Source organism: Ischnura elegans, chromosome 11 (assembly GCF_921293095.1).
Source record: "Ischnura elegans chromosome 11, ioIscEleg1.1, whole genome shotgun sequence".
Taxonomy (NCBI): Eukaryota; Metazoa; Arthropoda; class Insecta; order Odonata; family Coenagrionidae; genus Ischnura; species Ischnura elegans.
The window spans coordinates 21,744,101-21,763,880 of NC_060256.1; the positions used below are offsets into that span (position 1 = coordinate 21,744,101).

Sequence of the window (19,780 nt, forward strand, 5' to 3'; positions counted from 1 at the left end):
ACTGCAGAGCGACAGCCAGAAAACTCGCCGACCATTTTCAGCATTGACATGTCTTCACATTTATACCGATAAAAGAGAATTTTTTAATGCACTGAGGCTAGAGTGTAAAACAGAGTGAAACATTATACCCATTCCCATTCAAAACAAACGAAGAGAAATGCTGCATATCAAGGTTTTCGGGTTGACCTCCACGTCGTTTCATCTTCATGACGACAGTTTCGCTGGCGTTGTAGCTGGCGTCTTCAGGTATGAAGTGTTTGATGCAGGTTTTTACCCGTCTCATATAGGCCTTGGTTTGGGCCGTTTGGGTAAGAGTCTCTTCCAGGTGTTTGAGAGCGAATAGCTGTCCTCCCTGTTGAAAGTGGATGTTTTTGCTATTTCGATAGCCTCTCGTATGAGTCGGGGAAAGTAATGCTTTTCTCTAGCGATAATTTTCACCCTTTCAAAGTCCACATTGTGTGCTGGTCCTTCCCATATGTGCTCGGAGATAGCGGATAACCGAAACTGTCTATTTTTGGTGGCCCTTAGGTGTTCTTGCATTCTGAATTTCATGGCTCTTGATGTTTGGCCAATGCCACCGAGCACGTATAGGAAGGAACAACGACACAACGCCAGCGAAACTGTCGCCATGAAGATGAAACGACGCGGAGGTCAACCCGAAAACCTTGCTACGCATGCTGCACCACCCCGCAGAAGTCTCCATCAACACAAGAAGAGACATGCTGACTTTTGGAAGGGTTCTGATCCATGGCAACACCCCTCATCTTCGTGCTGATGCAGCCCAACTTGCTCTTTGAGCAGTTTCAATGGGACATTTTCAATCACCAGCCGTGCAATGCTGACCTAGTGCCGTGTGACTCCCATCTAACCACTGAAATGAAGATGTGGCTAGGATGTAAGCTTTTTCAAATGGACAATGAGCTTCAGGACAAAGGCAACATTTTGGCAGCATTAGCAGCAATATCCAATGAAGAAGGTATAGTAAAGCTTGTCCACAGGCACAATAAAATCCTCAATTGCCGAGGCGATTATGTCAAAAGGACACCATAAGTGTACTCAAGATTTACCTAAGAAAAAATGTTTAATCAATCATTTCGTCTTCTGTTCATGGCCTATCGGAGCTTGAAAAAAAAACGTCCCTCGTAAAGTAGTACAGATTGATTTAACCCTTCCATGATGTCAGGTGGAGCTGACAAGCATTTACATATGCAGAAGACCTAACATTGGGTATAGAGGGCGTGACTTTTTCAACGCAAATGATGGAACCTTGCAGGGGAAGGGAAGTGATCGCTGAGGTAGCCATGGTCAGTGGTATTCAGGCCCTGCCTGAGACCCAGCTAAGCGAGACCCTAGTGCCACTCCTTGGCAATTAAGCCTGGCCCTTTCACTCATTTATGATCCTCCTCACAGCAGGAATCCTCAGTGAACTGCTTGAATAGGCAGTGATTTTTGCAAAGAAAAATTGGTTGCATACAGTAATTTTTTATACTTTGAAATGAATCTTTCATTTTTTCTGCGAGTAAGCAAGTTTAAAACAAAATTTTAGCACTACTAATATCAGACTTCTGGATTTAGAGTCTTAGTACCTTGCGTTCACCAATTTGTTATTATCAATGACAAAAATCCATTTAAAATTCCATAATGCTTAAAAAAATGTTAGTTGTACTTACAGAAGAGTAAGTTATTGAAAATCAAAAGCAATATTTGGTTTAAAAAACACCAGTAACACAATAAGTTTACCCAGGATTCGTGCTATGGTGGGGTTAGAGGGTCTAGTCCAGTGGTCGGGTACCCCATTGAGTTGTGTCCCCAATCAGAGGGAGAAGAATGCTTGGGCAACTCCCCAGAAAAAAAACAGTTCTGTACAGAGAGGTTTAAAATATTCTTACGCTACTAATTACACAGAAAACGTTTTCCTCTCATTGGCACCAGCAGGCAAGGGTCAAAAAACATTTTTCCAATACTTGGGGCTAATGGTGTCATTAGAGCCCATATAAAAATCTGATTTTCTGATAAAATTTCCAAAAATATGTATAGCAGGAAAAAAAATTATTTTATTACCACTCGCAAAGCTAAGGAGTAATCAAACATGGAGTTTAAAGGTTGATTTACTACACAAAATTACTGTAGAAGAAAGGATATAACATACAGTGGATATCCATGCTCTCACTACTTGGGTTATTGCCATTCCCAAATGGACTCTTCCAGTTGTCTGTCCCTCTGTCACCTACAGACTCATTCATGACAGCAGGGGCGCAGCTAGGAATTAAGGCTGGGGGGGGGTCTAGGTGCAACAATTACTGGGGTGTGTGGGGGTATGGAATACCCATCAGGATAAGTGGTAGGTGCGAGATTTTAAGATACACGGTTCAAAAATGGTGAGTTTTACGGCTTTCTGAGGGATATTTTATTAATTCTTACACTATTCTATTAATAATATCAATCCAATTAAGTAAAATGGATTACGCTTAAAAATTTATCTGAGCTCTGGGTGGGTTTTTAACCCCCAAAATCCCCCCCTCGCTGCACCACTGCATGACAGTACTATGAATTTTTATGCATAATAGGTTTTTTTACGCTCTGAAAATATCACATTCAATATATAAGAGCAAGGACGTTATAGGTTCACGCTGACATTTAAGTCTTAACCTTTTTTCCTAAAGTATTAGTATTTATTTTAAAATTCATCCAGGAAGAATCCCTACTACTTCTTAGGTCATTTTTGAGGGGGAAGGGAGGTGGGCACCGGAATGTTGTCCACTTTCACCAGAAAAATGTCAAGAACCGGCCCTGTATTTAGAAATATGTACATACTGCTACGTATGCAGTGGACACTCATTTTAGTGAGTATGGCATATGGGAAGAATCTCATTATAATGAGGGCTTCATAGTGTAGCGATAGTAGTCCTATGATAAAAACTATAATCTGCTAACTTAAATTTTTGCGGGTGAGCTTTCATCAGAGCCCGGACATTCTCACAGGGTTTCGCTAATGATGTAGGGGTAGTACCAAGAGAGAGAGCAAGTCGAGTGAACTTAACGTTGCCAAATGCATATTCTGTAGGTATTTCTCTTAATGCAGTCCCCCCCTTAATTTTGAGGCTTCAGTTTCTGGAAAATTAAAAAAAAAATGTGTTTGAATATAGTCCACTTTTTCCATGGGCATTTTTGGAAAAAAGGGGGATTATATTCAGATAAATACGGTACATACCGTATTTGTCTGAATATAGTCCCCCCCCTTTTTTTCCAAATTGCCAGTGGTAAATGCTAAGGGGGGACTACATACAGATCCATTTTTTTAATTTTTCCCCGAAACTCAAGCCTTAAAATTAGGGGGGGGGGGGACTATATTCAGAGGGGGACTATATTCGGAGGAATACGGTATATTGTCGCCTGTTTTTTCACTGAAAAGGTATGAGTCTTGGTTGGCAACAGGTATTTTGGGCCCAGTGCCAAGACAATATACCTACTCATTCCGAAGGTATTGAGGATAATCCCCTCACAGAAGCCAATGACATCGTCAGCTACCATGCTGAATGCGACAGCATTGGTGAAAAGCATACTTAAAAGACATACATGGAGGACACATGAAGTTAGGCAACATTGCTCCACGAGCGGATCCACATTGTTAACACAATGGAGGCCTGAAAGCAACTGAATTACCAAAGCGCTATGCCATGCCTACTTTCCTTCGATTGGCAGAAGGGGAATGGATAGTCACATGTCGAGAAAATTTCCCTCTCCTCAAGCTTCAGCCCTACCTCCTCACCAGCAAAGATAAAATGAAACGAGTCTTAAAAGATGGGATGACAGAATTAGACTTATAACTCATGTTCATCATCAAACTCAACTATTCTTACATGCATTTGGAGAAGGCCATGGAAGAATGTTAAACATATTTCGACTTCATTTGACCATTACACGAGTGGTGAAATATGTATCACAAAATTTGAAAGCTATTCGACAGGAATATAAGCATCTTGTCCTTCATTTCCATACCTAGTGGCCAAGAAATGACAAAATCTAAAAAGATAGTCTTTTGCTGAATAAACCTCTCACCAGAAATACATATGTATGACCCTTGCATCCCCTTAGTGTTGGCAAGCCACTTCTCAAAGCCATGGGTACAGGTTGTGCTTATCCCGACTTGAAAAAATCCTTTCCGATTTCCTCTTTTCATCAAACAAGAAAAATTGATAGGTGTGATTCATAAGAGTGGTCAAAAGTTTGTGATGTAATAGAAGAGGAACCCATAGCTTTTTCCAATCCATATTTTTATATCATTGAATTTATGGCTGCATTATCCAAAGCCCCATCTCCACATTTCTAAGTCAACTCCTTTTGCCACACGTGTCCTTTCATAAGATTCCTACCAAGTGGTGGGATGTAAACATCTTTTACGCACACCATAAGACCCTAAACCCCACCTTAAGTTTTCCCAAACCAATGGTGCAGCGAGGGGGAGTTTAAGGGGATAAAACATCCCCCCCGAGCTCGGAGATATTTTTAAGTTTAATCCATTTTACTTAATTGGATTGATATTACCAATAGAATAGTGTAAGGATTAATAAAATATCCCTCAGAAAGCCGTTAAACTCACCATTTTGAACCATTTATCTTAAAATTCTGCAATTTATTAATGTTGCACCTACCACTTATCCTGGTGGGTATTCCATACCCCCACACACCCTGGTATTAGTTGCACCTAAACCCCCCCTCCAGCCTTGATTCCTAATTGCACCCCTGTCCCAAACTATGGAAGAGGGGAGGCATTTATAGCTCCCTACACCATGGAGGTGGATTTATGTAAGAAGAGCTAGAAATATACAATTTCCACTTGAGCCCTCTTGAAAACAAGTGCTTCTTTACCCTTTCCCAAAATGGACTTGTGCTACACATATCATTCACATCATATCTGGTTTTGACCCAAATGTCAAGCATATAGCATTCGTCAGTGATGGCTCCTAGGCCACTTCACTCCATAGAGGAGATGCTTGCAGTCTTGCAAGAGCAGCAGGAAGGCCATTCTAATTGCGATACATTACTGTCGACTTTGCATCTGGGTCAGGGTCTCCATTATAGCCAGAATTTAGATGCCCAAGTTGTCCATCGCCCTAACAGCTAGATGTTGCAATATGGAATTGTCCAGTATTCATACCACCGAAATATAAGCATGATCCGACATCTGACTGTATACGTAGATACCAGAAAATACAATGACACGCTATCCAGCCTTGAGGATGGTGGAAAACTAGGCTATCGAAATGCCAGGCCGGCAATTATGGAGAGCCTGAGTCAGCTGCAAACCCCACAGCAATTCATCAACCTTTTGGATTTTTCATTGCTCTGAATAAATGTGCTATATCTGGTCAGAAGTAGATTCTAGATTACTCAATTCATCCCCTACAAACCAGATTAATTCAGCAAAAATTCCTGGGTGCTGGCTGCTGCTAAAACTAAATAGTTTGAAAACATTTTCATACTACAGGAAAACTGAAGAGAGGCCCTGAATCAGCCATTGGTGGAAGATGAAGTGTTGCGTTTCCAGCATCTTATACATGAAAAGAAAAAGATACATATCGATGGCTAAGTTCTAACAACGTGTGTCTCAAAATTTGGCTGGTTTGACATAGGTATCTTAAACAAAGTGTAATAACATTAAAAAAATTAAATTCAACCAAAAAACAACTCTTTGTTGACAAATGTATGCTTCTTTTTCAGTTTTATGAATTTTTTGTTTTTAATTTTAGCGTACAACTAGAAAAAATTAATAGTTTTTTTGGTCTCATGAAAAGTAGCTAAATTTGAGATACGTGTTGTTAGAACTTAGCCATCAATATACCTTTTTGGAAGGATAAATTGTGAGAAAACCTCTTTGATTGAATTATTAATAGGTAAGTCGTTAATTAAATACATATTTTTATTTTCTTGGTGTAGGGAAATTTGCGTACCAAGGTTCGTCCTCCAAACTCCATAAGGCTATTATTTTTTCAGAAAGTCGATTTGAAGTATCATGTGCATTCTATGTTGAAGAATCAAAAATACATCACTGCACTGATTAAATTGCTAGGCACAACTCAACTGAATGACTCTCCAACTTGCCGGCACAGATCTTTATGAAAGATCTTTTAACCCCTCAAGTGCGGCGGGCATTTAATTAAATCCCATCCCAGCGGCCAGATGAGATTAAAATGACTTCGCCTTTTTGGCATACAATGGTTCAATGATTTATATCTTTCGTAATATGCTATCAGTATCGTTGAAAATTTTTCTAAACTTACCTTATACATTAAGAACCTACATCTGGAGTATGCTCCTATATGGAAGTGAGGCATGGACAATGACCGCAGCGGAGAAAGCAAGGATAGAGGCCTCTGAAATGTAGTGCTACAGAAGAATGATGAAAATCAAATGGATCGACCGAGTTAGTAACGAGGAAGTCCTAAGAAGGGTAGGAGAGAAGAGAAGCCTCATGAAAACCTTAATAAGAAGACGGAACAACCTTATAGGCCACATCTTGAGACATGATGGCCTGATGAAGACAATCGTCCAAGGACAAGTGGAAGGCAAGAATGGAAAAGGAAGACCCCGAACAAAATATATGGAACAAGTAAAGAGAGATGTGAAAGAGAAGAAATACGTAGGTGTGAAACGATTAGCTGATAGGAGAACTGAGTGGAGAGCTGCGTCAAACCAATCCTAGGATTGTTGACCAGTGATGATGATGATGATGACGTTATATATTGCACTACTATATAATAATTTTTTGAGCAATTTAAATAAATATTTATTGTTTTAGGTATCTCCTAGGAGATTGAAAAAAAAACAAATTTATACATTAGTTCATAGAAGCTTCTATGAACTAATGTATAAATTTTCAGTTTTGAAAGATTCCAATTTCATTTAGAATAAGCTGTGAGATCTCTAACATTCCATGCATTTTTTAAATACAATTACATTATGTATTTTAGTTATTTGGGGTTGAAAATTTCATAACAGATTGGATACTTTCAATAGGATTACCCGTTTCGCCTACTTGAAAATTTATCACTTCGCCCATTTCTCTGACTTTGTTCTATTACTACCGTATCATTTCATATAGGTAATCACGTGCTAATGTTTCAAACGTCAATGTGTTAATATTCAAATGATTTTACCTAAGAAAATCTGCTTTGTGTTACACGATTTGAAGCAATCCAAGCATAATCCCACTGCACATTTTTCACACCAGAACACGCAGTCTCTTCATTTCCCATATTAGGCACAAACTGCACACCTCCTTTGAGACTTTGATTTCTTCCCAGCTGCAGGAATTGTCCTTATGAAATGTTTTTCTGTGAGTCTTGGTGCTAAATTGTGTAAGGAGTGACGGCCATGTCCAAGCAGTCCGTATGAAGTTGGATATATTAAAAATATTACCTCGACCAATGGCACGCAAAATGATAAGTCAATTTTTTATACGTGTTTTCTCTGTGAACAACATATGAATTTAGGAATGCGGCATTCAATAGTCTCCTAAATAACTTCATACACCACTTGTAATGGCGTTTTCTTTCCATTAGGTATGAATTCAATAACAGGTCCTTGAAATTCACCCCACCAATGAATTTACTATAACCTAACACACAAACATAGTTCCGAGCCTCTTTTTTGCCTTTAAATACTATTCCCATTTCGTAGGATCCCCAATTATAAATAAAAATACCACACACAGGAAGTACACGCGATGAGAATTTCAACACACTGCCTGAAAGAACACCACACAGCATGAATGACCCTAGTGGACGAAAGCGCGTGATTTGGGAGCTCTATCAAGAGACGAGAAAATATGTCGAAGGGGTCCTGGTATTCGCTGACTTCGTTGATTACTGTCCAGAAAAAAAAAAGAAAAAAATAAATGCGGAACGAGGCACATGGCCCCTTTGCTTAGGACTAATGAGGCGAACCAAACACTTGGGGCTCGAGGTGACGACACACAAGGAGAAGATGGAGCGAAGGCAGTGAGCTTAGAAGACAGGGGCGCAGTCAGGAATAAGGCTAGGGGGGGTTTCGGATGCAACTAATACTGGGGGGCTTAGGGGTATTGCACACCCGCCTAGGGTAAGCGGGAAGTTCAGAGGCCTTCCGCCGGAAAAAAATTAAGATAGATGGTTCAAATGGTGATTTTTATGGCCTTCTGAGTGATATTTTATTAATCCTCACACTATTCTATCACCATTATTAATCTAATTAACTAAAATAGATTTAACTTAAAAATTTCTGTGAGCTATGGGGGGGGTTTTATCCCCCAAAACCCCCCCCTCGCTGCACCACTGTTAGAAGATACCGTATCTCAAGCTATAGTAGCTGCCCCTTCTTGACGTCCCACAAGCAGAATAGGTGGCAGTTTTCAAGATAGTAGAGTTGAAGGAAGGCGTCGAGTTTTTGGACCGAATTCGTCAATGCACTGGTTTAAAATGGAATTTCATCGAAACATTTAAAAATATCCTGAAGACATAAAGTCACTATGAATATTTTATAGGAGAGGAAAAACATTTCTTCAAAAGATAGAGCAATTAATTTTAATTTAAAAAACAATATATAGCGAAGAAAAAATATTATATACAATAGGTCAGGAAGCGTGCTGGGTACGCATGATGGCGGCAAACGAAATTTAAAGGGTGCGTACTGGGTACGCATGACGGCGTCGAGGGGTTAAGGGCAGCATAGCTCCATGCAGGGACAAGCCTCAGTCTGCACATAGATGATTGATCAGGAGCTGCACCGAGAGCTTACCAAGGTAGTGTGCTCGGCTGATTGGTGCCACGACCACACCAGGCTGATCAATACTACACCAGAGCTGGGGAGAGATTTTGCCACAGACTAATGCGCTTTCTAGCAATATCATTAGTCAACTACAAGGTAGAATGCAAGATGTGCCACGTCTACATTTTTAACAGTACGAACATTGCCTCAGTACCAACAACTTGTCCCAGTCTTGGCACAAACGCATGTTACTCGCCATCACAAGAAGTTGTTTATTGTTCACAAGTATTGCGGATGGCAAGACTGTGCTGCATGCTCACCAAACCGTCCCCTACAATGACTCCCACTCCCGCAACTTTGTGCAATGCAAATCTTTGGATTATGGCTTGGGTATATGCAACATGATTCCTGCCTTTGCACAGTGTTTTGACACAACATGCCAATCCCTGATGACACCAGATCCATGATCACATCGCCACACACTCACAATCAGCGATGCATGGTGTTTGTAAACAAGTGCCATTACATGTTTTGCGATATTTCATTCGCAAAATTATGTACGAATATGCGATTTAACAAAAAGAGAAATCTTATGCCTCAATGAAATAGCACCAATACAACATAAAAGGGGTAATTAAGGTGAACATGGGAATTGAAGGGCTTCACCCTCCACATTCGGGTGTAATGAGAGCCTCATACAGCGAGAAATATTCTGGGTATTATGAGCACTTGTTAAACCAAGCTTCCACTATACTTTATATTCATAATGAAACACAATACATAGCAGACTCCATATTTAATTTAATAGTGACCGATCTGGGTTTCAGCTCTTCAGGGCCATTTTCTAGGCCTAAAGCAAAACCCAGGTCTATCATTTTTATTTATCAATTTTTTTCATGTGCTCTTGGAAACGCCTCGGCGGGAGAGGACGGATATTGCTCGCTTGCACTGACAGCTGCAGCAATCCTTGCGACTTTGATTCATTATCTAGTTCGTACCTTTCCACTGTCGCCTCGGTCCAGATTGATAAAACGCTCACCATTATTCTTATCTTATCGCCAAAATCACCTGTGAGACTGTGCATGTCAAAACATTTTTTTTCACTTGTCATTTAAAAAGTTTTTTTTTGCATTACAGACGACATCGATCGAGGTTAAATGGCAACACTATGGTGCAGAAGGCGTACATACTGACATTGTTGTTTTTTATCTACTCTTATTGCATTAAGTTTTGGTATCGATCCGGCCTTTGCATCATATTCATGCAATTAACGTGATTTGACTTGAACTTCGCAATGCATAACAAAATATTTAAAAAAATAGTCCGGTGAAGGATGACAGTTGTTTTTTTTATGATACATAAACTATAAGGAAATTTTAACGTTTTATTAAAAACAATTCCAGCATGAATTGAAATTTTTTGTGGCCTTATTACATGGAGCAAGAATAAAAATACTGATGATTCACTGGGAAGCTGCTCTGTCGATCTAATGGATACTGGGACCGCATAATAAAAGAATCTATTCAGATTCGGAAAAACAGCAATAACATCAACAGAGGCTGCGGCTATAATTTAAGCCATATATGGGACCACCTCCTAAAAATACGAGGGGACTGGCAGCTAATCAGGAGACGCTGAACCGCCCTCAACCACAGAATTTTGTATATATACCCCGAGACTTTGAGGAATTGGTATTGGATTCCTGAATCCCTGAAGACGATGGGCGAGTTGTCCATCGAAACGTTGGAAGGAGAAATGGAGGACCTGACCCGGTGTGAAACCCGAGAAAACTTCACTGCAATTGTTCGCCGGGAAAAAACAAAAAAATTACAGGTCTATCATAAATAAATTAAGTATGGAATTTGCTATAGTATATCATTGTGACGATAAACAACTTCTACTACACTTTGTAATGCCTAAAATAATTTCTTATGAGCTATGTATGGTGGAACCTACTAGATTATGAAAAGCATGAACACAACAGGGCTGTAACAACTAATACACCAAAAATAAAGGCAGTCAAGAGAACATATTCTTTATGTTGGAAGATTGTAAGCAGTTGAAGAGCAACTCTTACCTGCAACCCTTTAGATTAAGCTCCGTCAGTGCTCCATTAACATTTAACATTTCACCCAAATGATACATAGCATCGCATGTTAGGTAATTACTCTCCAGATTCAATTTGGACACATCAACGTTGTAAAATAATGTCTTGGAAATGGCTCGCACTCCCTTAGGATCAACACCATAAAACTGTAATTGAAGGAGGACATTATTTAGCATGACTTTGAGTGACATATTTGATCTTTCAAAGAATTGAAAGAGCTAGATCACAAGGGCATGTAATAACTGACAAAAATGCTAAATTTTTTGAACCACATACATAGTTCCAAATACACCTATGCCTTCATAATTATTGCCCATGGTTCTCTAAGAGCCATGATACCGGGTGTTTCAAAATGAACCGCGGGGTTTCACTACTTTCTAATATTAATTAAACTAAACTTATAGCTGTAAATCACAAATAAAATGAAAGAGAAACTCAAAAATTTACACATAGTAGCCAACCAGTGTTCAACGTGAGCACCATTCCTCACATGGCACAAGTCAAGATGATATGCAAGTTCTTCCCGAACGATTATAAGTGTCTCACAAGTATCTGCTGCAAAAGCTGCTTCAATTCTGTTCCTTAATTCGTTAAGGTCAGCTGGTAGTGGAGGGACGGATATAGGTAATTATCATCTGGAGGATCACAAGTAATGCATGGAATGCATGTTGCACAATAACTACAGATTCAATCTTTGCAAACTATGAAACACAAAGCCTTAACACACTCAATGCTGAAAAAATTATCAAACCACTACTTTTTTGCAATAATATCATATTCAGTGTGGAGGCAAAAATTCTGCTGTTTCCGATCACTGCGAAAGACACTCTGAGACGCTGGGCACAATTGCAGCGTCTAGCAGAAGACGCGGAGACAGATGGCAGGCCATGAAACATAAGGGGACCGATGCCTTGAATTCAAGTCATCCGCATTGAGTGTGTCAAAGCTCACTAGTCACCATCTTTGCAACTACATACCCTTCCCTTTATTAATTTATACATTTCCCTTTATTAATTGGCCTATCTTGATTTAATTCTGCTTCTTGTTTTCAATAAGATCTCCAGGGAATGCAATAGCTACATCTAGGCTGTCAATTATTGATTCAAGGAAAGAGTATTATAGTACAAACTGTGCTGTGGCTGCACTGTGACTATGCTATGGCAACTGCACTGTGACTGTGCTATAACTGCACTGTGATGTCTAAATTTAAGTGCAGTCTAAGTAGAGTCACAGTACAGTCCCTTTAGCACAGCCACAGTGCAGCTTTAGTACAGTCGCAGTGCACATTTTTTGAATGGGATAATGTGTATCTGTTAAAATTTTTCACATGAAAATTGCCTCATGCCAAATAATAATGACATGTTATATAACTCTTTGTCAGGTTGCAGAATTGCATAGATAAAATTTTACAATATCCCTATGCATTTCAAATCATTCCTGCAGCATCTGTATTCAAATGATTGCTTTTTATAGTGTGGAAGAGTACTTTTGGTAGCGTTATAATGTTTGTACTTTTTTGTCTGAACAATTTTCAGTCTATTTTATCTGGACCTATCTAAACACTCCTATGAATTAAAATATATCATCTGACCACAAAATGCATCAATACCTTTTCTCAGAAAAAGTAACTGTAAGAGGGAGAAAGAGAAACTTAAATCCTATATAATTAGAACTAACCGATAAATCAATATCTTCCTTGGCGAGAGACTTGTAGAATGACTCAATAGGAGCAACTCCACTAATTTTACAAATCTCTAGGTACTTTTCTTCATCGCTTTGAGGAGGCTTCTGCTTCAGGGCTATTGAATTGGAGGGTTAAAAATGCCAATAAATATCAGACTGTTGCTCTGCTCTTTAGTCCTGTTATGCAAAGATTAGTAATGGCATGGCTTAATGAAGCACTTGGATAAAGTGAAGGCCTTTGGTTAGAATTTTTTATAGATAAATTGAAGAAAAATATCTATCAAAGTATTGTAGGCAAGTATGGAACAGTTATCATATCGATAAATATCCTGAAGTGAAAATTTCTTTTTTGTCTCACAGCAATGATGATGAAAAATCTAGAGTTGATAAAAAATAGTCATGCAATAATTTAATATGCACATGACTTCTATAAGAAACTACATAAGAGGATTGCTTTACTGTAAGACACCAATAGATCTGGATTTAAATCACCAGACTATGAAACTCTTTCAGGGGTCATCAACTCTTTGTAATTACAGCTTCACTTATACATAATTGGGAATTTTACAATGATTCTGTAGGGACTCAAGAAGAAAAAACATTGCAGAGGTCAAAGCTCAAATCTAGAACTCTATAGCACACACATTAATTTTATCACCAGCCAGCCGATTAATCATAATCCCTTCTTGAGATTATGATCATGATTGGCTTTGACTATTTAATTAACAGTTGATGGTTAAGTCAGTTCGATCAGGAACTGCACTTAGAATCTGTTGTAAGCAACTCAATTTCACAGATCTCTGTAGCTGAGTATTTTTAGGGTCCACGCTGATTCACAGCTATGTTTTTCTTCTACCCTAGGCCAGGTATCAACAGTAACCATGAGTAAGTGATAAAAAAAATGCCACCTAAAATTCAAGAAACTGAGGAAAGCAGTAAATAAGTTGTGACAAGCTGAACAACTACATGAGTCTCCGCATCAGCCAACCTTTTAGAAAGCAGAGTAGAACAGACTGTTGCAAAACAGAAGAACAGCCACCAGGCCTGGGTGGTGCACCCCAGATGGCTCCCTCAGACAGTGGTCTCAGTGGTTCATGAGATGGGATGCAGGAAGTACTACAGTTGATCAAGGTTAAATAAATTAATCAAATAATTACACTGAATCACCCGGGGAGCAGGAACAACTGCAGAAGATGGATGGGTCTGACAAAAAAATTGGTGTAAGAGCACTAACCCATTCAATGCAACTCCTCTCTATGGATAGGTATCACATAGTAATGAAAAACAACACCCACCACTTGACAGGATGAAGCACTCCAAAGTATACTACAAATATTCTTTCACCATGTCCAACCCCATGAAACCCATTTCCTCAATCCTTTTTCGGAGCATCAGCATTTGTCCAGAAGTGGTCCATTTATACTTGAAACCTCATATATGAATATGTTAACTATATTTTCTGAACAGTATCAAATACTGGAATTCAGTATTTTGGGAATCATCTCATTATCTTTTTTTTGCCAAAGGTGCAGCAGTAATGGCAAGATCTAATATCGAATGATGAAAAGAAGAGAAGGAAAAAGATAGTGGGCTGGTGGATACACAATATCTCTATGGATACAGCCCATGGAATAAAAAATGTAAGTCAACAGCCGATGACCCAAAATTACCATCATACTCTATTTCCCCTTTCAGCGATTGGTCATCAACTTGGACCCACTGATTGTATCTTTGTAGCCAAACATAGAGGTTCATTACTACCATCATTTTTCATAACTATTTTCTTTTAATCTTATCACGATATTTTCTTTGTTTGATTTTTCAAATTTTCTTTCACTGTTTCCATAATCATTGAATTGATTTAGATTGTATTTCTCGAAAAACGCTAAATAACGTGAATTAAGCAAATTAAACGGAATCGTGATTTTTATGCCATTTCACGTTAAAAATCGCGTCATTTGAGTCAAAAATTAAAACAGCTTCTTATGCTTAAGCTGATTGGTGCAGTGCGATAACAATGCGGACAAAATAAGCAAAAACTTGGCCGCAGACAACTGCAGGCTGCAACAACTTGGCGTGTGAAGGTCTTCACGCGCCCACAGCCGAGACTGGCTTAGGTAGAGTAGAGTAGAAACTATCGCGCACCTCGGAACTCTCTCCAGATGAAAAAGTCAGTTGCAAAATTGACCGAAATTTCTTTAATTCATAGTCAAATCCATGGAAATAAATAGAACGACTTGCTTTCTCCAATAAAGTATTAAAATTTGCTAAGGCATATGCCTCTATATAACGAGAATCACGCACTCGAAACGGCGAAGGGGTCATTTACCTCCATGCTATCGCGATGTAATACGTAAAATAATGGAAAATAAAGATTTGCCAAAATTTTCTCCAGCATTCGGTCCCTCAGTCATAAAAAAATAATGTACAAAGAATATGTTGCTCAAGTCACTCGAAGGAAAATGTATATTGATAATGTCGATTTATGTGTTCGATATGTGCCACCGTAAAACTTCCCCAATCCGCGAGGAACTGGGGGAGAAACCTGCATGTCTTGCGGCTGACATATCGATAAGTTAGCGTCTGGTAAGAAAAAACAAGTTACATTACCATCCAAATAAAGGGCAAAATACGGGGTTACTGAAATTCGGAAAAAAATACGGGAAGCGCTATCAATATCAAAACCCTATCCGAACTGGTAAATGTAAAAGAAAGCGGTAATTAACAAGATGAGGGAGATGCAGTAATTCGATAAAAACAAAGGCGCAACTGAATAGCTTGTATGAGGAAAAGCTTTCTTTTGTACACTTACTAGCTCAAGGATGTCCTGTGTATTAAAGTGGACAGAAAAATAACTTTATCCGGGGTCAAAGCACCGTGCTGGAAAGCTGTCCACCTACATAGGGTCTCAGATTCGTAATTTTTCAAAAGTCGGCTGATACGAACCACTGCCGTCCGAGCACTATCGTTTAAAATTTTGCGAAAATTTAGGCTGAAGATGGAGACCACGGCTGTGGAGAAGGAATCACCGCAACCAAGTCCATTTGGAAATGATGAATATCACTTACAGCATTATATCTACGAAGTTAAAAGTTTATCTTAAGAATGTTATGATTTTGCAATGTGTAAGTAATGATGATCAAATGTTTAGTGTAGGCAACCCGCACACCAAATAAATTGTCTTGCTGCGTGTAGCATCAGTTCACCTTGCCTTTTGGCAGCTTAATTTGCAGAAATTTTTTTTTCCTAACATTATCCCTTTTATAAATTTCTCAATGATCCCTTAGAGGGAAGTCATTCCTATGATGAAGGGTAAACAATCATTTATTTTGAAATAAATATAAATTATGGGGTAGAAACTCACATTTGATGATTTATTCCAAGTAAAATAAAAAAATTTGTTCATTTAAATAGTGTTTAGAAAAGGTTGAACAGCTCGCACAGGTTACATATTCAGTCAAGTATCCCAGAAATCAGAACACACAAATAAAAGTTGAAATGGTCTCTATTATTCCTTCACCCAAGCAATTTTCCCTTCCTCCATTGACATGGGAATGACTTTCCTGCTGGCGCCTGTGAGAGGAAAATATTTTCCGTGCTACAAGTAGCATAAGAATATTTTAAACCTCTCCGTACGGAGATACCTATTTTTTGGGGTGGAGTTGCCCTGCTATTCTTGTCCCTCCGATTAGGGACCCAAATCAAACCCAGCCATTGCCCTCCAACTCTATCTTAGCACAAGTCCACATTTAATTTATTCAATTTTTTGCATTACCAAACCAAACCAATTTCTTAAACCAAATAGTGCTTTTGATTTTCAGGTAAGAATAAGAGTAACTCTTCTCTAAGCATAACTAAAATTTTTTGAAGCACTGTGGAATCTTAACCCTTAGACCATGGGAACGTTTTTCTACGTTCTGAACCCTGACTCCGGGAAAAACGTTTTTAAATGTTTGACCATTGCTTGACTACCTACGGGAGTCCCAAGATTTTGATTTCTACCCAGGTAGAGCATAAGTGCATTTCCCTCACTGTAGGGTTGCAGCTTAACTCTGCCCAGCCATCCCTCACGCCAGGGAGTGCCTCTGGGAATTTCTTATCATACTGCCTGTTTTGTTTGTTTCCTTCCCGCTCCACACGGTTAATATTCCTCTGACAAGTGCCCAAATTTAGGCCCATCTGTTGGTAAGAAAGGAAGAATGGTTGCCTCGGATTATAAAGGTTCAATCCTTGGAAGACACACGGCCAGGCCAGAGGGAAAAATATTTATTGATTTTCTCTTGCACAGGCTGGTAGCTAAAATCATGCACCCACACAGCTAGAAGGTTAAAGGGATTTTTAGCATTATTAAGACTCTAAATCCAGATGTACTAAGGCTACAAAGGTGCTAAGACTCAAGATGCATGTTAATAGTAACACTAAAATTTCATTTAAAAATTGCTTATGCGCAGGACAAAACAAAGAATCCATTTCAAAGTTTGGAAAAATGGGAGCATGCAACAAAATATTTCTTTGCAAGAATCATTGACAATATAATCCATTAACAACAGACTCCAGCAGTGAGGAGGATCACAAATGAGTGTGGGAGTCAGGCTAAATTGCCGAGGAGTGGCCCTAAGGCCTCCCTAAGCTGGGTCTCCGACAGGGCCTGAATACATCCAACCAAAGCCACCAGTGCCACCAGCCAGCATTGCACCTTTCCCCCGTGCCAGCTATAGCCGACATTCGGTCGTTTGTGTAGAAAAACCCGTGCCAGCTATACCCTACGTTAGGTCTTCTGCATATGAAAACGCCCTTTGGCTCAGGAGGAGATTTCTATTCAAAATCATTTCTCAGTGTATGAGGGGACGGTCTACGCTGGATGATTTCGTGACAATAGGGTACTTTCCTTATTCAAAGAAAACGAAATGCATTGATTGCGATTCCTTACCCACCATTAGTGTATTCATAATCTACAAATTATTTGGTTTTACAAATCCAGTTTAGATGAATGGCCACCATCAATTTAAACCTCATTTGAAAAAGACCGGATTGGCACCCATGCGATTCCACTCCACGTGACAGGGAATTAGTTTCTATACAAGTAGATAGGAGTTATACATCGTCTGAGATTACCAATGCATGCCTGAGGCACAGAGCTCAGGAAAACATCTCATAATAATCACACATTAAAAATACCTAAGTTCGGAAAGTTTCCTTCGTTTGATAGGGGAATAATAATCCTTATTTAAGCCAAGTGCTACCTGCTAGCAGGGTACTCAGCTACCTGCTAGCAGCCTGCGTCGTATCAGTGCTCAAGCCTCGCCCCAAGGTCACCTCACACGCCGACAGCTGGAACAAGAAATACATCACACAGACTTTTCCCATCATTCCTACTTAGCCGTCGGGTTTTCGCGCGCTTGAAATTTTTCACTAATTTCATTTAATCGCGAAAAATAGATATCGTCATTCGAAAATCTAAGAGCGTGAAAAGTGCACTCCAGGAGTAATAATCTTTGGATTTAGGCAATAAAAAATAATAGGAAACCACCCTATTGAGTGGTTTGCTTTGCAGCCAAAAAATAAGAATCCCATAGAATGCAGAAACTTTAGCACTAAAAGCTCAATATACCCATACTGAGCCCAATTAAATCCTGAGCTTCACTAAATTCTCCCTTGATATTATTTCTCCTTCTGATAGATGGGGTTAAAAGTGTGTGATGGTAGAAAGTGGTGTGTTTTAGGTGTGCTGTTCAATGAAGCCATTCATTAAACTGGGCGTACACCCAATGCCTTCTATGCCTATGAGTAAATTGCTGATGCCCACATACTCTTTGTATTCAATAAATGAATAACTACCTATTTTGGGGGAACTAAAAAAGGCATCAGTGATACCATGTGTAGCATCATGGAAAATCACACTTTGACCTGCCTGTTCTCACAGTACTATCAGTTTTGGAAACAACTATTCAATAAGTTGCACATGGCTTGAAGAAGATTCAAAGATTCATCCTTCTAATTTTATACACATGCCATTGTCTGTAAATACTTGCATTAGTAAACATAAATCAATAGTTAAAAAATAATAATACCATTGGAAATGTTCAAGGATGATATGACATAAAGAAGGGTTAAAAATAATATTACAGGAAAATTTGGGCATTAATAATTGATGTGAAGCATTAGAAATTTTAACTATTGTATTAGTAACAATTCTATATTTTTCTCTACCAAATAAACTTAAAATTGCAACTCAAAACTATGAGCTATTTCTGAAATTGTGATTCACCATCCACATCACCGGCAGCAATACAAAGCACATTCTTTGATGGATTAATTTCGCGTAATATTTTTTTGGATCATGCAACCATTCGGTTCGCAACGTTCATTTTGATCGCCATTGTTCATTTTCATCTCAAGGCTCATTAAGTTAATTTGGTTCTTTTTCAACAATTCAAACGAGTAATTCCTAGGCATGAACCAAATCACATGAATTGAATTATCGAAATTCCCACCTCTAGTGTGAGGGTAGCTATTGCAAAATCAGGTTGTACACGAATAGGCCGAGGCACAAGATGAGGCTGTTCACCTAAGCAAATAAAGTTTCAGAAGTTATAGGGAGGGAGAGGGACAAATAATTAGATGTGGGGGTTAAGGTTTAGGGACTGACATTTGAAATCATTGAGGCTGGTTTCTGTAATAAGAGCAAACAGTAAAATAAGAGGATTAATCACAAGAAGACCTAAGTATATCACACAGCTTTGTAAAGAATCATAGGCAAATTTGGGAAGTATTTATGAGGAAAACTGGTTGGACAAAGGAGATAGGATAGGAGGATGACAAAGTGCTATCACAAGAGGCAATTTTGAATACATGAGGACTGATGAGGGGATCATTATGTACGAATGAAAAGAAACAGCAGGAGAGTAGTCTATCTGGGTGTGCTCATGCCGTGGAAATGTGAACGCTGATCAAGGATGGGAAAAGACTGGAGGCAACCAAGATGCAAGCATGAGGTAAAATGGTGGGGGTGAGATGAAAAAGAATGGGTATGAGCAGGCTTAAAAATTTTGTGACTCATTGTTCCCATAAATTTTTTGGCTAGAACTTTTATCTTTCCTAAAATATAGGTGACAACCATGATTAAAAAAAGAGGTTCGCTACATGAACTAATGAGATTTTATGCATGAACATTTACGCCAACGAGTACATACGTAGCAAATTGGGAAAGGTATGAAACAGCCTGCAGTTCAACTACTTCCAGCC

At 39.0% G+C, this 19,780-nt stretch overlaps 1 protein-coding gene across 6 annotated transcripts in view; it reads right to left on the reverse strand.

The window, feature by feature from the left end:
• Positions 1–19,780, reverse strand: part of LOC124167570 (leucine-rich repeat-containing protein 74B-like) — a 39,246-nt gene that overhangs the window by 18,570 nt on the left and 896 nt on the right. For all 6 annotated transcript variants that reach the window (XR_006866721.1, XR_006866720.1, XM_046545541.1 and 3 more), the window contains 2 exons: positions 12,530–12,651; positions 10,823–10,998 (listed from right to left, as the gene is read on the reverse strand). Coding sequence is in view for 4 of the 6 variants with exons in the window: in XM_046545541.1 (XP_046401497.1) it covers positions 10,823–10,998; positions 12,530–12,651 (298 nt within the window). In the remaining 2 variants the exon portion in view is untranslated. The remainder of the gene's footprint in view (positions 1–10,822; positions 10,999–12,529; positions 12,652–19,780) is intronic.